At 36.7% G+C, this 17,005-nt stretch overlaps 3 protein-coding genes across 6 annotated transcripts in view; 2 read left to right on the top strand and 1 right to left on the bottom strand.

Moving 5' to 3' along the window:
• Positions 1 to 96: 96 nt before the first annotated feature.
• On the top strand, positions 97 to 12,542 carry LOC135115749 (integrin beta-PS-like). Of its 2 annotated transcripts, XM_064032708.1 has the most exons (17): positions 98 to 250; positions 439 to 589; positions 1,625 to 1,832; positions 2,093 to 2,321; positions 3,842 to 3,923; positions 4,190 to 4,360; positions 4,800 to 4,898; positions 6,073 to 6,234; positions 7,319 to 7,477; positions 7,985 to 8,113; positions 8,261 to 8,500; positions 8,777 to 8,948; positions 9,845 to 9,939; positions 10,234 to 10,354; positions 10,726 to 10,860; positions 11,387 to 11,526; positions 11,617 to 12,542. In XM_064032708.1, the coding sequence occupies exons 2-17, from the start codon at positions 446 to 448 to the stop codon at positions 11,695 to 11,697; spliced, it is 2,367 nt and encodes a 788-aa protein (XP_063888778.1). In that variant the 5' UTR covers positions 98 to 250; positions 439 to 445; the 3' UTR covers positions 11,698 to 12,542. The 2 variants fall into 2 exon arrangements, with proteins under 2 accessions (XP_063888779.1, XP_063888778.1); XM_064032709.1 differs by lacking the exons at positions 9,845 to 9,939; positions 10,234 to 10,354; positions 10,726 to 10,860; positions 11,387 to 11,526; positions 11,617 to 12,542 and adding an exon at positions 9,674 to 9,816 and having other exon boundaries at positions 97 to 250.
• Positions 11,741 to 16,556, bottom strand: LOC135115761 (eukaryotic translation initiation factor 6-like). The gene is made up of 7 exons (XM_064032747.1): positions 16,487 to 16,556; positions 15,464 to 15,689; positions 14,650 to 14,735; positions 14,301 to 14,476; positions 13,688 to 13,864; positions 13,274 to 13,455; positions 11,741 to 13,037 (listed from the first exon to the last, which is right to left on the bottom strand). The coding sequence occupies exons 1-7, from the start codon at positions 16,539 to 16,541 to the stop codon at positions 13,028 to 13,030; spliced, it is 912 nt and encodes a 303-aa protein (XP_063888817.1). The 5' UTR covers positions 16,542 to 16,556; the 3' UTR covers positions 11,741 to 13,027.
• The window catches only part of LOC135115753 (zinc finger-containing ubiquitin peptidase 1-like), a 14,808-nt gene continuing 14,111 nt past the window's right edge, over positions 16,309 to 17,005 (top strand). Inside the window, exon 1 of one of the 3 annotated variants that reach the window (XM_064032718.1) lies at positions 16,309 to 16,594. The gene's annotated coding sequence lies outside the window, so the exon portion shown is untranslated. The other 2 variants (XM_064032716.1, XM_064032717.1) reach the window with 2 other exon arrangements.

The following is a 17,005-nucleotide window of genomic DNA, read 5'->3' as shown; positions in this document are numbered from 1 at the left end:
GGGTGTTTACATTCACCCCTTGTGTTTTCTTCCGTCTTCTGTTGGTGTCTCAGGAAGTGGATTCAAAGATAAGATTACACTTATCTTGAAAGAGAGAGAGAGAGAGAGAGAGAGATACTCATACATACACACATACATTCTCATACCATCCACACCTTAACTGATAGAGGTCAGACAACATCATCAGAGAAGTGTGTGTGTGTGTATATGGGCCTCTTACCATCGTTGTGACTACAGGAGTGTGAGATAGGTAAGACACAAATATAGACCGGTAAAATTCAAGCTGAACAGAGATTATTTTCAGTGTGGAGTCTGAATAGGTGTAATCTAAACAGGAAAATAAATTTAAACTTATTGAATAACTTCCAAGTATTGGTTGATACATAATTTTAACTACTTAATGGAAAAGTGTTTTGCATCAGTGAAATCTTGTTTTAGGATAGTCATGCAGGGAAGGAAGTCCCTAATTGTTGCACTAGCTGTGGCAATGACAGCTATGGTGTCGCCGGTAACTGGTGAGAACAACTGTGAATACAGGACATGCTCGGAGTGTATTGCTGCCCCAACCTGCGCTTGGTGTTCCCATCCGGTATGGCAACAGCTAAGGTTTTGTTTTCTCCAAATCATTTTCAACCTAGAGCTTAAAAAAAAAGCACGACATACATACTTCTAAATTATTGCTATATATATTTCTTTATAACTTGTTTATTTTCATAGATGTGGCAACTACCACATCTGCCTTACAGAACATCCTCATACCTTTCTAAATCTGCATTTCCATTTGCATTTGTGATCAAACTGATATCCAGATTTGTAATCTGATAAAAATCAGCATCAGCATCTTTACCATACTCAAAGAAGATTTTGGCAGAGTTTGCACCCCAATGTAACCACTGGCCACAGTGCAGTCATGTTTCACACTTTAATATATATATATATATATATATATATATATATATATATATATATATATATATATATATATATATATATATATATATATATATATATATATATATATATATATATATATATATGATGAGAGTTGGCAGACTGAAGTTAAAGACAATGTAGAAAACAATGTAAAGCAATTTGTGTAACATGAACAGCATCAAGCTGCTGCTGCTAATCTGTAAAATTAATAGTTTTGTTTTGAGTATAAGCAGTAAATAAAAATAAAAAAAAGTCCTGTCAGTGTTGGCATTGATAACAAAATATGATGCCATTATTGTCAATGTGAATTATTTAAAAATTTTACCCTTTGAGTATCGACACCAGGCACTAATAAGTTTTCAGAAATACTTATCTTCTTAAGTATGTAAATGAAATATGTATGATTTTTTGAAGACAACAATTTTTCTTATTTGTTATGATACACATTATATAATTTTGGTGATTCACTTTTCCTAAGCATGCATAAATATGTTTTCCTCAGAATCAAATTGACAAAGGTTATTTTGTCTCTGTGCCTATATTTTTATTCAATCTTGCTATAAAACATCTCACACTAAAGTAGACCTATTTTAATCATTCAACTTTGCTAAAAGCCAACAAGAACTTACCACACTCATTCTCTTCAGTTATACAGAGAATGTATTTCACCTGAGTGACTCCCACCCTACAGAACATCACCTCAGTGGAGTTAGACTCAGGAGGAACACTAACCCACTGCATCAGTAGTAATTCCTTCAAGTTTGAAAAATTCATAGAGTCTTGCAAGGGTTACATCACTGACCCAGTCAGTGCAAACAGTACTAAAAAGGATGAAGAACTCTCTGATAATCCTATAGTGCAACTCAAGCCACAGCACATCAGCCTGGAGATGAGAGCAGGTGAGTATAAATCTCAATTATTCATCATATGTATCTCCTTTCCATTTATATTCTTGGATAACCTGGTTTTAAAAAATGCTTGTTTGCTAAAATTAATGTAACTTTTTTTTTTTTACTTATTCATTTTTTTCCATTTAATGTATCAACAAAATATTTTAACATCCTCTCTTACCAAAAGACATTTCCTTTCACTCTAATAATGGTCTCATGAAGCAAGAGTGGAAGGGTGGAACTTGACTAGTGATGATATTATTCTGCAGGAGACTCTGCCAGAATCACCGTCAAATACAAACACCTGTCCAGTTACCAACTGGACCTGTACTGCCTGATGGACGGCTCCAAGTCCATGTCGTCCTCCAAGGCTGAGCTTGCTAATGTTACATATGAGCTGGTGGAGAACCTTGAGAAGCTTTCCAATAATATGCAACTTGGTTTTGGCATGTTTGTGGACAAGCCAATATTGCCATACACAGACATGTTTGTGTGGAGGTATTTATTTACATTTATTTATTTATTTATTTCATTGATTTATTTTTTATTATTTTATTATTATTATTTTTTTTTTTTTATTTATTTATTTTATATATATATATATATATATATATATATATATATATATATATATATATATATATATATATATATATATATATATATATATATATATATATATTTTTTTTTTTTTTTTTTTTTTTTTTTTTTATGTAGGAAGGATACTGGCCAAGGGCAACAAAAATCTAATAAAAAAAAATGCCCACTGAAATGCCAGTCCCTAAAAGGGTCAAAGCAGTGGTCAAAAATTGGTGGATAAGTGTCTTGAAACCTCCCTCTTGAAGGAATTCAAGTCATAGGAAGGTGGAAATACAGAAGCAGGCAAGGAGTTCCAGAGTTTACCAGAGAAAGGGATGAATGATTGAGAATACTGGTTAACTCTTGCGTTAGAGAGGTGGACAGAATAGGAGTGAGAGAAAGAAGAAAGTCTTGTGCAGCGAGGCCGCGGAAGGAGGGGAGGCATGCAGTTAGCAAGATCAGAAGAGCAGTTAGCATGAAAATAGCGGTAGAAGACAGCTAGAGATGCAACATTGCGGCGGTGAGAGAGAGGCTGAAGACATATATATATATATATATATATATATATATATATATATATATATATATATATATATATATATATATATATATATATATATATATATATATATATATATATATATATATATATATATATATATATATATACACATTTTAATCATAAATCAGGTGATAAGCATATTGTATGAGGCAAAAGCTAGCATTGGGTCATTTGTGTTTGCAAATGCAACACCCATAATTGCTAGTGAAAGATTGAAACAGGTCTCTTTCAGAAAATGTAGGTTGGTGTTTCTTACTGGGCCATGTGCTGTCAATTGCACTCATATCTTTCAATATCCTTTTTTGATATTCTCCAGCAGTAATGGAGATTCACATTTGCAGAGTTCAATTATATCCTCAAGGTGCTTGTATTTCTGTGAGCAAGTGGTGTAAAGATTTCTGGTATTGGTTCTCAGTTATTGAGATGTTTCAGCCCAAGCATCCATTGAACACTGACAGCTGAAATTCCTGCTGTAGATACAGTCATCCCAAAATTTTTTCCTAGATAATTGCAAAAGATGTGGTCATGTAAGAGTGAAAACTGTGCTGTGAGAATTTTGAATTGTGAACCATTTACCATGAGAGAAAACGAAGGTTTTTGGGGATCTCAAAGAAAAAGAAACATATCTAAAAAATGCAATATCTGAAGGAAAAATTGTCAATTGCACTTTAAATATATATAAGGTTAAAAATAATAGACCTGTTGAAAGTTGAATTTTTTATAACTCTTGAGATAGACAGATGTATGTTCATATCATGTAGTCAAGATTTCAAATAATGCATACTCTATGCCCATGAGAAAATGTGCTTTCTCATATATTCATGTCAAGTGTTTATGTACAGCCATCTTGATGTGTAATGTAACATTAACCCCACAGTCAAGACAACTGCAAAGGGTGTGTGGAGAGTTTCAGCTTCAAAAACATCCTTCCAATGACTGATGAACGAGAGAAGTTTGAGGTACAGTTACAAGCTGAAGTTCTGTTCCACACTGTATATGACAAAAGATAGTAAATGTCTTGAAATTTCAGTAAGAAAACATTCAAGCAAAGTAACATTTTGATAACATAGATGGCAAAGGTAGTAGTTTATCCAAAGCAGTTGATCATTTTACTTCTAAACTCTGCTCACAATTTCTTCATATTTGAATTTTTTACATTAATTACAGTGGCATTAATTTTTTGTAACAATGGAAGGAAACCATGAAGCTCTTACCTTGTATACAGGACAAGGTCAAAAACACTGGTTCCTCCACCAACGTTGACCGGCCTGAAGGCATGCTGGATGCCCTCATGCAGGTGGTGTCATGTGAAAATGAGGTGGAGTGGCGAACAGAAGCACTGAAAGTGGTGGTGGTGTTCACTGATGCTGGATTCCATGTTGCTGGGGATGGCAAGGTAAGTGTGACCCAATCTTGATCACTTTTTTGTTCCCTGTATCATTTGATTTCACATGATGAATTGTTTTCATGCAGTAAAGATCTGGTTCAGTAACTTTGTTCCAACATTTGCCTTCTGTTACTGTATTTCAGCTTTTCCATTTCAGAATTTTTAATGGAGTGAAAAAAATAGATACATATAATTTTGTAGCCATTGTTTTTAGACAGTTTCTAATATTATGAAACTTTTACAAAACATTTTCATTGACATAAGAATTATCATTATGAATATCTGACATGAAAACATATTTTGATAAACTTTATCTAGTAGTTTTAAAACTTCCACAAAAATTACTTAATAATGAAAAGAAATTGACATGTCAAACCATGTGTAGTACATCATTTAAGAAACTCTACTCTCTGTAAATGTTACTCTGTTCATTGGCATGTGCCTCCAGCTTGCAGGTATTGCCTTGCCAAATGACAAACAGTGTCACCTGGATAGTACAGGGGAGTACACCCACTCCAAGCTGCAGGACTATCCTTCCATTAGCGAGGTGAGTCACACACACACACACACACACACACACACACACACACACACACACACACACACACACACACACACACACACACACACACACACACACACACACACATGCGCACACACACACACACACACACACACACACACACACACACACACACACACACACACACACACACACACACACACACACACACATGCATGCACACACACACACAGACACACACAAAACATGATATGTCTTAAATTGGAATATGCAGCAGTAATTTGGACTCCACATAGAGAAAAAAGATATAAGGAAACTGGTAAGAATACATAGGATATTGACAAAGGTGGTACCAGAATTGAAAGGCTTAAGCTATGAAGAAAGATTTGAAGAGATGGGATTACCAACACTACAAGAGAGAAGAGAAAGAGGAGACCTGATAACAATGTACAGATTAGTAAACAATGTAGAAAGAATACTACCACAGACTGAGGAGGGAGAGAGATGTACAAAGGGGCATGGGAAGAAAATAAAGAAGAGTGGATGTTTGAGTGACATCAAGAAATACAGCTTCCTGTATCAAACTATTGAAATCTGGAATAATTTGAAGCAAGAAGTGGTTGAAGCAAACAGTGTACACATTTTTTAAAGAGAAACTGGATAAATTTGGATATGGAGACAGGACAGAATGAGCTTTGGCTTGTGCCCTGTACAATACAACTAGGTAAATACAACTAGATAAATACTATTCAAAATATTTACTCTTCATTTGTGTTTGAGAGAACCTATGTATTACCATTTTTGTGACATCATCACCTTCCTTATCATCATTATAATCATCATAATCAGCACCATCATCATGACCATCATCTAATTGTCCATGCTGGTGGGAGAGAGCTTGATGGAAGACACATTCTGGTGTGGCACTCCAAGAGTAATACTGCACACATTTCATATCTCTGTAACAGTCTTTATGTGATCATATGTGACCTGTTGTCTCTGATGCAACTATATTTATATAGTCAATTTTTTTTTTTTTTTATTATATAGATAATTTTTTCTCTCTTTCCCATTCTCTTCCTCTAAAAATCTTTTTGAAATTATTTTACCTCATTGAGGGGGTCAGTATTTGGAGGCATGCATGTGACTGAGCTTGTTCCTCAGTCCTGTCACTGACATTCCTGTCACATTCCTTCAGCTCCAACATGCACTGGAAACCAACAAGGTATACACCACTTTTGCTGTCAAACAAAGTCTGATACCAGTGTACAGTTTACTGGCCAGCCGCCTGCCTCGCTCTGACTGCGGTGTTAAAAACAACGCTAGTGATATTATCAACCTCATCACAAATTTTGCCAAAGTAAGTGTGAGTTTTCTTTTAGACAGACTTAATAATATTTTTAGATATGTTTATACTTTATGTATGGCAGTATATATATATATATATATATATATATATATATATATATATATATATATATATATATATATATATATATATATATATATATATATATATATATATATATATATATATATATATATATATAAAGTGAATCCTTACAGAGGCAGAAAATGTACACAGTTTCATAGAAAAGCTTGTAATGTATTATGTGGTAGAATTGTCTTATTACTTTATTTGGGTTTGTGTTCAGTGTGATGGAATAAGAAATTTGAGAGTTTATCAGTAAATTATCATTCACCAATTCCAATTATGATTTTATTCTGATTAAAATTATTTTTAATTAAATTGATTAAATACTATAATTGAAATCCTTAACTTGAGACAGAGGAAGATGTTGAGGTTAGCTTTCCATTGAGTTTTGTGACTGATCATCCACACACAACTTTGTCAACAAAGTTCACTGAGATCTCATTCATCTGCTTGTAGTGACTGTTGCTGAATAGAATCCATTATTTTGGATGTTCATGAGTGAAGATGTTCCAGGTTTTGGAATACAATAGTGCAGTTATGGCCAAGAGTTGATCAGTGTGCTGCATTCACTTCCACTGTGTTGTGTATCTCCTCTCAATCCTGAGTCCTGTGATGTGTAGACAATCTCATAACAAATCCCAACAACTCATACTTGTTCAGTGTTAGAGGACACAAAACTGAGGAAGGGGCCTCAACACAGATGTGAATGAGGAGAGTTTCTCGACTGTTTCCCACAATTGTACCTTTGTGTCTGTCGCCCGACCACATATAAATTTTTCATAACACGGCTAAACAACGCCTCAAAATACGTACATGCATAGAACATTTTCAGCTTAGAATAACCTGTACTTTCACCTCATGCAGTATCCATGGAAACTCTTGTTACACCCTGTATAGTCACCACTAACAATTGAAAATACCTGCTATGCTGTGTATAGTACTCTAAATAACAGTATATTAGCAGCAATATGTCTCTGAGTCACAATTGTTGTCTTTACAACCACAACAGGGGATCATTTCAACTGTTGAATTGAACAAACCAAAAGACATAATGCAAGAAGTAGCTTTGAATGTGACTTCTCGTTGCAAAGGGAATGAAGAGAAGGCCTCAAGCACCTGCAAAGATATGAGTCCTGGTGATGAAGCCGAGTTCTTTATCAACATCAAGGTAAATCTCTGCTATTTACACTATGATTTTAATTTTATATTTGAGCCAAAACTCCTTTCAGTTTTAGCATCCTTCTCTCTCTCTCTCTCTCTCTCTCTCTCTCTCTCTCTCTCTCTCTCTCTCTCTCTCTCTCTCTCTGTCTCTCTCTCTCTCTCTCTCTCTCTCTCTCTCTCTCTCTCTCTCTCTCTCTCTCTCTCTCTCTCTCTCTCTCTCTCTCTCTCTCTCTCTCTCTCTCTCTCTCTCTCTCTCTCTCTCTCTCTCTCTCTCTCTCTCTCTCTCTCTCTCTCTCTCTCTCTCTCTCTCTCTCTCTCTCTCTCTCTCTCTCTCTCTCTCTCTCTCTCTCTCTCTCTCTCTCTCTCTCTCTCTCTCTTTAAGATCTACTTCTCCTTTCCCCAGCAGTGACTTATATAGGGTTTTGGAAACACTTTTCAAAATCATATATGTTTGATTTACTTTCACTGTTCTTTTTTTTTATAAAAAGCCATTTCATTACCCATGATACTACAGGTGAAGAGTTGTCCCCAAAAGGAGCACCACAGCACCACCTTAAACTTCACTCTTGATGGCTACTCCCAGTTCTTCCTGTTAGACTTAAAACTACTATGCCAGTGTGAGTGTGAGAAGCAGAGTGACCAGGTAAGAAAACCCATGACTTGTGCAAGAAATACTATAGTCCTGAGGAAATAGTGCCACAAGTATGAGGATTAGGAACATTGGTTATGACATTTTACAGTGCTGTGTAATACTGTGCTGTAAATTTTATGGTGTTCCTTGCTCCCACAGGGATTTATCTCCAATGCAGATGACTGCAACAATGAAGGAGACTTGACATGTGGAGTGTGTTCCTGCCATGAAGGTTTCTTAGGAGATAAGTGTCAGTGTAAGGAGGGGGATTTGAGTAATCAAGAAATTAGTGAGAAAAATTGTATCCAACCCAATACATCTACTAGTCTGGTGTGCAGTGGCCAGGGCGAGTGTGTCTGTGGCACCTGCAAGTGTAATGAGAGGCTCACTCCAAATGAGGTAAAATTTCTGAATATATATATATATATATATATATATATATATATATATATATATATATATATATATATATATATATATATATATATATATATATATATATATATATATATATATATGTGTGTGTGTGTGTGTGTGTGTGTGTGTGTGTGTGTCTGTGTGCCCCTTCAGTGATGGATATTTGTTGTTAATGTTGATTTTACTAAGCTGTATATCTATCATTCATTGATGTTTCCATAATCTACACCACACTCTTACTCTAGCAATATTTTCCAGATCATCACAGGCCAGTATTGTCAATGTACTAATTACAAGAACTGCTACGGTGCAAATGGAGACATTTGCTCTGGTAACGGGGAGTGCAACTGTGATAAGTGTTTGTGCAATGAAGGCTGGGAAGGAGAGCGTTGTGACTGTCAGAAGAGTACAACAGAATGTCAGGTGTCAGGTGAGTGCAGGAACCTAGGGTTTTCTCTTACCCATGTGTGTTCAGTAATTATTATTATAGTAGATGGCCTGTAGTACTTGTATTGTTTCCTTAGTGGTGCTAATGTTTCAGAATATGATTAATTTGTTTAAAGAAGTATAATCATCCTGATGTTTGCTTCAGGTTTATAACACTTTGCTTTGTTGAGGTGACATGAAGAGGAGTTTTAATGGGTTAGTTATAGCAAATCTATAAAAAAAAAAACAATAAAATAAGTCTGCCCAGGCTGTTTCTCTCAAATATCATATTCACAGCTTGTTATGAAATGCAGCCAAAGTGATGGATTGAGAGAACTAGAAACACTCTTTGTATTCTCATTGCTGTGATGAGACAAGGGGTTACAGTGATACTTTGTGTTGGTCACTTCTCTTCAAGGCAGGTGTCAGCCAGCTACATAGATACTACGTACTACATAGCCAGCTCTTGAACAGTTGGGGGGCGGTCTTATTTACATTTATTGATTTATTTTAATAAAAACACTCTTTATATATAATCAGCAATTTCTATACATAAGAGATTCTATTTAAGAACTATAAATCATAAAAACTAAATTAAATAAAGAGAAATGTTAGTTTTAAAGAAGTCAATTAAATGCCTAATAGGTATATACAAAACTCTGCAGTGTTTACAATGAAATGCACATGTATAAGACATTTATTGATTTATAAGTTGTATGCTTTCATCAGATGGATCCAGTGTCCTCTGCCATGCTTCCACTCCCCTGATATACCACTTGATATATATGTTGGAATCCAAGAGGAGACTCTCAGACAGGAAAACAGAGTCATTCATGTCTCAGTAACAAGGGTATGCAGTCTTACAATTATAATGTATTCTGTTAATGATTTGCATCCCAGATGAAAAAGAAGTCTGCTCAAGTCATGGCATGTGTGTCTGCAACCAGTGTCAGTGTGAAGAGGGCTACTTAGGGAAGTATTGTGAGGACTGTCAGGTAAGGTGCTGATGTGCCCCTCTTATTGTTATTGTTATCATTGGAGAGACTGAAGGTTGCTGAGAATGACTATAGTTGAACTTCTGCTAGTACTGTATATATATATATATATATATATATATATATATATATATATATATATATATATATATATATATATATATATATATATATATATATATATATATATATATATATATATATATATATATGTAGAATTTTTTTTATAAAAACCGACAAATCAGATAATATATAAAAGAACATATTTTTTGCACTTTTCCTTCCTTAATACAGAACTGTGAAGGCAAATGTGATGAGCACAAGTCCTGTGTCGAGTGTTTAGTGTTTGATTTAAAGGCTGCATGCACTGATAAGTGCTCCACCTATGATGTCACCATTGTCTCCAATATGTCAAGTATGTGATATCCTTCTTGAAATTAAGATCATTCTGATTCTCTCTCTCTCTCTCTCTCTCTCTCTCTCTCTCTCTCTCTCCAAGCACCTCTTTAAGCAATTCATTGATGTTCACTTTCTAACTTTCTAAAAAGGATTGTTGTCTGTAATGTTATGACTTGTTGAGTGTAGACGTTGGAGTCTGCTTTTTTTAAGTTATGAGCATGTTATATATTTTGTAATCAGAATAATTTCATTACTAAAACAAACCAAAATGCACAAATGTTTCTTTTCTTAAAAATGTTTAACATCTTCATAATTATAATCCATTTTATGCTCCTTAAGTAATGGAATTATTTTGTAAAATGTTTCCATTCCTTGCCTTTGATTCAGAGGAGTATGGTCAGCTGTGTTCCAGCACTGATGATGAAGAATGTAGCTTCCTGTACCAGTTTAAGCATGAAAAGGATACAGTGTTACTTTGGGCTCAGAAGCAAAAGGAATGTCCAGTAGAGATCAATCCTTGGGGTGAGTGTTTTGGTCACTGAGGGCTGCTTGTTTGGAAGACTTGATGAATATAGAAAGATCACTACAACTGTATCCTATGGTGGATTAAATAGTGATTAATATATAAATAAAATGAAAAAGGGGGCAAAAATTTTAGTATTCATTTGAACCAACGAGAAATAAAATACTTGTTAACGTCATAAAAAGATTTTCACACATCTTTAATATTGCTAAAAGAAGCATCATACCATGCTTTGACAAAAGTATTTATGGTAAGATGAACCAATGTTAACACCACTTGACCAACAAAATGGATGGTGCATTCAACTTGTTACTCACTTTGCCAGGACTGAGAATACTGTGGCAGAAGCATCAATGATAAATGAACTGCTTCTTCATTTTTTATCCTCCCTTGAATCCTAATAGTAAATGGAAATTACTAAACCGATATGCCACTTAATAACCTTCTAGCCTCCTAGCAGCTGCAGTTATTATGTGAACAGATAACAGCAGTTCAGCATTTGATTGTGTACCCATCCTTTGGCAGCTGTGGTGGGTGGGATACTGGGTGCTGTGGTGCTTGTGGGCCTGCTGCTGCTCATAGCCTGGAAGGTTGTCACTCATTTCAAAGACAAGCGAGAGTATGAAAACTTCATGAAAAACAAGAGCATGGCAATCTGGAGTGAGGTGAGTAAAGTAGAATGTAATGAAACTATATTATCATGAATATAAATTAACCAACTTTTTTAATATTACTGTTCTCTCTCTCTTCTACAGAATGTGAGTCCATTATACAAGCCAGCCACTACTATGGTTAAAAACCCTCTGTTTGAGTCAACTTCCACTGGTCAAAATTAAAGATCTGCTCAAACCTCTGCAAGTGGATAAACAAACATATACAGTATTCCCTTTTAATTTATCATTGACAACTTGAAGTGTTTCTTGTGTTCACGCTGCTGCTAGTCATATTTCCATTCTTGGTGCTAGAAAGGAGGTACAACACACATCACACTATTTATGTCAGCATGGCAGAAAACAATGCAGAGCAAATAATTTATAACAAAGTACACTTTTTTCATTACTACTTAAACTCTTAGAACTAAAAACTGAGTGTGCATGCATGTGTGTGTGTGGCTGCACAGGGCTACCTGAGCTAATCTATAATTCTGTGGTCTCATCTGAACCTGTCTATCCAGTTTCTTGGTTGGTATTCAGTCTTTGGTAGTCCTGCATGTGTGTGTATGTACATCTATTCAGTTCCCTAAGGTTTTGAGGATCATGTGCTTGGCTCTTGATCACCATGTGGCTTTATCTATGGATATGATTGAACCTTTTCACATGCCACACATGTGCCTCACCCTCTTCCTCAAGGACAGTAACTGCTTGCTTATTTGTGGAAACCTTTACGACCTGGGCAGGATTTTCCTGGTTACTATGGGCACTCCCAAGTTCCTACCACATTGTTGATTCTTGTACCGCTCTGCCATGCTATCAACTACAGAGCAAATATGTAAACAATATTTGTTTGCAGTCTGTGCTTTTCTGTTTTGATTTTTTTATGATGTAATTTGTGGATTGTTTATTCAGTTACAATACAAGTACTGGTTGATTGTTCTTAGTATGTATGTGGTGTGTTTATAGTTTGAAAATTGATTATTGTTTAAACCTGAAATGAAAAAAAAATAAAAAGTTGAAAACAGGAATCTCTACTCATTCCTTGGTAGTTCCTTTACCATGGTGTCTTTGTACAGGTATAGCCATGCAGCTTGTATGCTTTACTGCTTTAAGGCAATCAAAGGTAAATGATAGTAATGTAATTGACAGGAATTTTTGACTTATACTGTATGTTAAATACATTGGACTTGAATATGCTATATCACATGATATATATTCAAACATCAACATATTCATTACATTCACTGAAAAAAAAAAAAAAAAAAAAAAAAAAAGAGCATATGGTTTAAAAGTAATTCTTACATACATGCACATTTGCTTGTGGAAAATTTCAGGTAAAAAGCTCTCAAAACATGGCATGTAACATATTTAAATTATAACAAAACTTATAAACAGGGCTTAAAAAGTTAATATGCATATAGAATACTAGGAATCTTAACAAAGGGGATGTGAAAAACTGCTTCCCGCAGCCAACACTCCAGTTGTTGCTGCAGCTGCTACAGCTGTTACATCTTTACGTCATACTGGAAGACAAACACATCATGAGTTAAAAGGAACAATTTACAGGAACTAATAACTAATACAAAGATTACTACTGATATATCTCAAGGAAAATCACCATACTTAAGTAATGCAAGTTTCATGATAGAAATATAAACTTGAAAGTGAAAAAGTTAGGAGCCTTTACCATCAGTTAATATTATTAATTCTGGTCATCACCTAACCAAGTATATAAGCAAATAAATCCTCCATCCCCTACCTGTCAATGAGAGCCTTCCTCATCGTGGTGGAGGCAGTAGCCTGAGGTGCATCAGTGATCTTAAAGATACTTTCAATCACATTCAGCTCTGTGGCTGTAGTGTCCATTCCACAGAAGGCAGCCCAGTCATTCACCAACAGCCCTGCTGCCAGGGCATTGCTGCCTCGGTTTACTGTTCCAGCCTGGAGTGTACAGTGAATTACAAAATTGAGGAAGGGCACATGAAAATTTCTTAACTGTAAAACTGTGACAAGAAAATCAGTAAAGTTGCAAAATTTATATTTGAATTGAAGTCACAATGACAACAGTTGATGAAAAAACTAAAAAATCATGCAACTTTGATCTTTGCTGTTTTGGCCAGTGTATGGGCAGTTGAGACAGGCTAAGTGAAGTGAAAATGGAGATGGCACTCACCACTAAGGGCACCTGCAGTAGCATGGACAATTCATCCTGCTCCTGAGTGGGGGTGGCAGGATGCAGGAGGCCACCCTGGTTTGACAACACTGCATATGAGCCCACCAGCACGTTGTTGGCAATGGTGTGACGGAAAACCTCTACTTGTAAAGTATCATGGATTATCTCTTCCGTTTCCTGGGAAACATGGCAATGTGAAGAATTGAGTGGGAAAAGCAGAGGAAAGTAAAAGAACAATCAGGAATGGGTCTGGTGATTTCTTGTGAAGATTTAGCAAATTTTGGGATAGGAATTTCTGTGGATTTCAACAATTACAAAAACACAGATAAGTTACCTAAATCTTTTGTATCAATATTTTATATAGAGAGATGTAAATCTGTCCTTGAAAATAATTACCAATATGGGCAGAATGTTCAAAGTAATGCATTTATCTGTTTCTTACCTGTGTCTGTGCAATGCAGACAGCAATGCAGATGATAAAACACAAATACAATTCAAAAGAAAACATAACTAAACTGATACTCCTCAAATTCCTTAGATCTTATTTTCAAAAAATGTAACAATCTTATAATATATTTAATTTTCATGATGAGAAACATGGAAAACTCCTTACCCTGTCTATGTCAGGATGAACAAGTGCTACATAGTCATTGCAAACAACCACATTGCCGAGAGCTGAGAGTCGCTCCTCTATCCGCTGCACCTTGACCTTATCTGGCAGATGGTCACGCAGGTGCTGAAGTTCTGTGTCAGTTGTTGTGTTGGGCACCAGCAGCCCATGGCGGTTCCCTGTGAACAACATTTGATGTGAATGTGTTCTAACCATCTCGTTTCCTTGAATTTGCATGATACTCCTACACCATACACTACTTCCATAGAGGGCAACACAACTTAGTTGTTCTGAACTAAGTACACTAAACTAGGTACCAAAGTAAAGCCAACCATCAAGCCACTGTACACACCTGTGACCATGGAGCCAACAATGCGACAGCCAGCAATGGAGGCGTACACAACAGGGATGGTCTCACTTAACTGGTCCTCAAAGATACTGCAATTTATAACATCATATTAGTGGGGGGAGAGAGAGAGAGAGAGAGAGAGAGAGAGAGAGAGAGAGAGAGAGAGAGAGAGAGAGAGAGAGAGAGAGAGAGAGAGAGAGAGAGAGAGAGAGAGAGAGAGAGACGCATATTTGAAAGGTGTGAATTATTTCAGTTGATCCCCTTCCTTTATGTCAACTGCCACCCTTCCTATGGAAGCTTTTACATGCCAAGAAGTTAATCCACCAAGGATCACAAGAGGCGGGAAGGCTGAGTGCAAAAAGGGCACATAGTGCCCCCCTAACTTTGAACCGTGGCTCAAGTGTTAGATGTACCTGTCTGCGCTGGTGCTACATAAATCCTAGTGACCTGACCTGATCTGGACCATGTGTCAAGAGCACAGGGGTGGCAGGCCTATATGCTTTGCCAAGTGTATCGGAGGATAAACAGCGTCATTGCCGTGCTGCCATTATATTCATAGAAATAACCTCTACCTGCCTATACGCATGTCATGACAGGGTAGCCAACCAGGTAAGTTGTTACATAATAAAATCGAAAGATTAAGAAAAAATGCAGTCGTATATAACAGCTTGGAATAATTAAGGCAAAGGATTACAACATGAACAAAAGAGGGAGATCGCCATGTGCCTATCGACTATGAACGTGACAGCAATGTGGGGCTGGAAGAGCGAATGCCCCCTGTACCAAGAAAGGCTGGATTCACGACATTGTCTCTTACCTGTAAAAGTTAGCAGAAGCGCCAATACCAGCTAGACAATAGGCGTTGGTCAGCTTGGAAAACACCCCGACTTCATTAGACCCTTCAAACTGACAGCGTACAGCCATTGCGAACCAAGAGAAGATTCTTCCACGTGCGTCTGCCTCGTCTGCCTCGCCGAATGAGTTGTTTACATGGATGCCTCCCCAACCTGCTGCTGCTGCTGTTGCTGACGATGATGATGCCGCTGCAGCCAGGGAGAGAAATAATTAATAAAATGCGGAAAACGGGAGAAAGAAAATAAGTCCATTCACGTAATTCATAAAGTTAAAGTAACAATTAAAATAAAAATGTACATAAGATGATAAACAAATAAAGGAAATTGTGATCTGATTCAAACACATTGTGCAACCAGTACTGAATGTGTAAGTTCACTTTAATTTGGCAGTTTGCTGGTTTCCTACTTTATTATTTACCATCTTTATGCATTATCTTATCGTCTTAGTGCAGGTAAATGCAGATACTATAGACAGAAGCTCTGGTTTACTTATCTAACACATTATAACACATTGTGCAACTTTCAATTTTAATTTCGTCCACAGCACCCACAATCTTGCGTCACTATATTATGCTATCTTATGTAACTCAAATAATGATGATCAGATAATGGCTAAGTTCGCTAGTGATATATTCAGCTGCTGAGGCAGGTACAACACACATGCTGCTACCAAAGATATACCATTAGTTTCCAACACATCACATCATCCATTAACTCATCTCTACAAGTAAAGCAATTCAGTAAAGATATTGCAACGTTGTCTATGGTAGAAGTAACATTTCTCAGCTTGGCAGTCAGACATCCCGTGTGAGATGAAGCGATATATATCCTCCCAGCAACATCCTCACCACCTATCTATCAAACACACTCATGCAGACAGTGTAGGAAAGAAAAAAATGAGAAAATTATATAATGGAACCGAAATATTCCAGAGCAGCCGAAGGAAGAAAATGGGAAGCCTCAAACAGCTGATGGCAGACAGGCACCTCGAAAATCAATGACGAGTGGACGCCGGTGATTCTTTCTCAACATTTCTAACATTGAGGGAGAGTGAGGGACGAGCCAGCGCTGCCCGTCCGCCCACACTCCTGCCGGTGAGTTACGCCCACCTGCTGCCAGTGTGGGCGTGTTTGGTGCCCACTGTTGGCTTGGCGGGGTGTATGTGCCCTCAAGGGTGTGTTTGTCCCGCCAAGGAGACACCACATACTCACACACGACCTGGCAGGGTGTGTTACCTCGTATTAGAGTGCCGTAATTCCACGTACCATAAGACAAGATTCATTGGTTCGTTGAAGAATGTGTTGATTCGAGTAATGTATAAATGTCGTTCCCGGTCTGGTGGGTCACGAGTCTCGTACGTGTCTCGTCATGTACCACTTGGGTGTGTTCTTGCATTTCAAGTTTATAAATTCCTCCCACAGACTATCGCATTGTGTTCCCAAGTAAAATTAAGACGTGTAGGTATGTGAGAACAATGTCAGTGGTGCGTCACCCACAAATGCATT

This window comes from Scylla paramamosain, chromosome 29 (assembly GCF_035594125.1).
Source record: "Scylla paramamosain isolate STU-SP2022 chromosome 29, ASM3559412v1, whole genome shotgun sequence".
NCBI lineage: Eukaryota > Metazoa > Arthropoda > Malacostraca > Decapoda > Portunidae > Scylla > Scylla paramamosain.
This window is presented reverse-complemented; position numbering and strand designations above follow the sequence as displayed.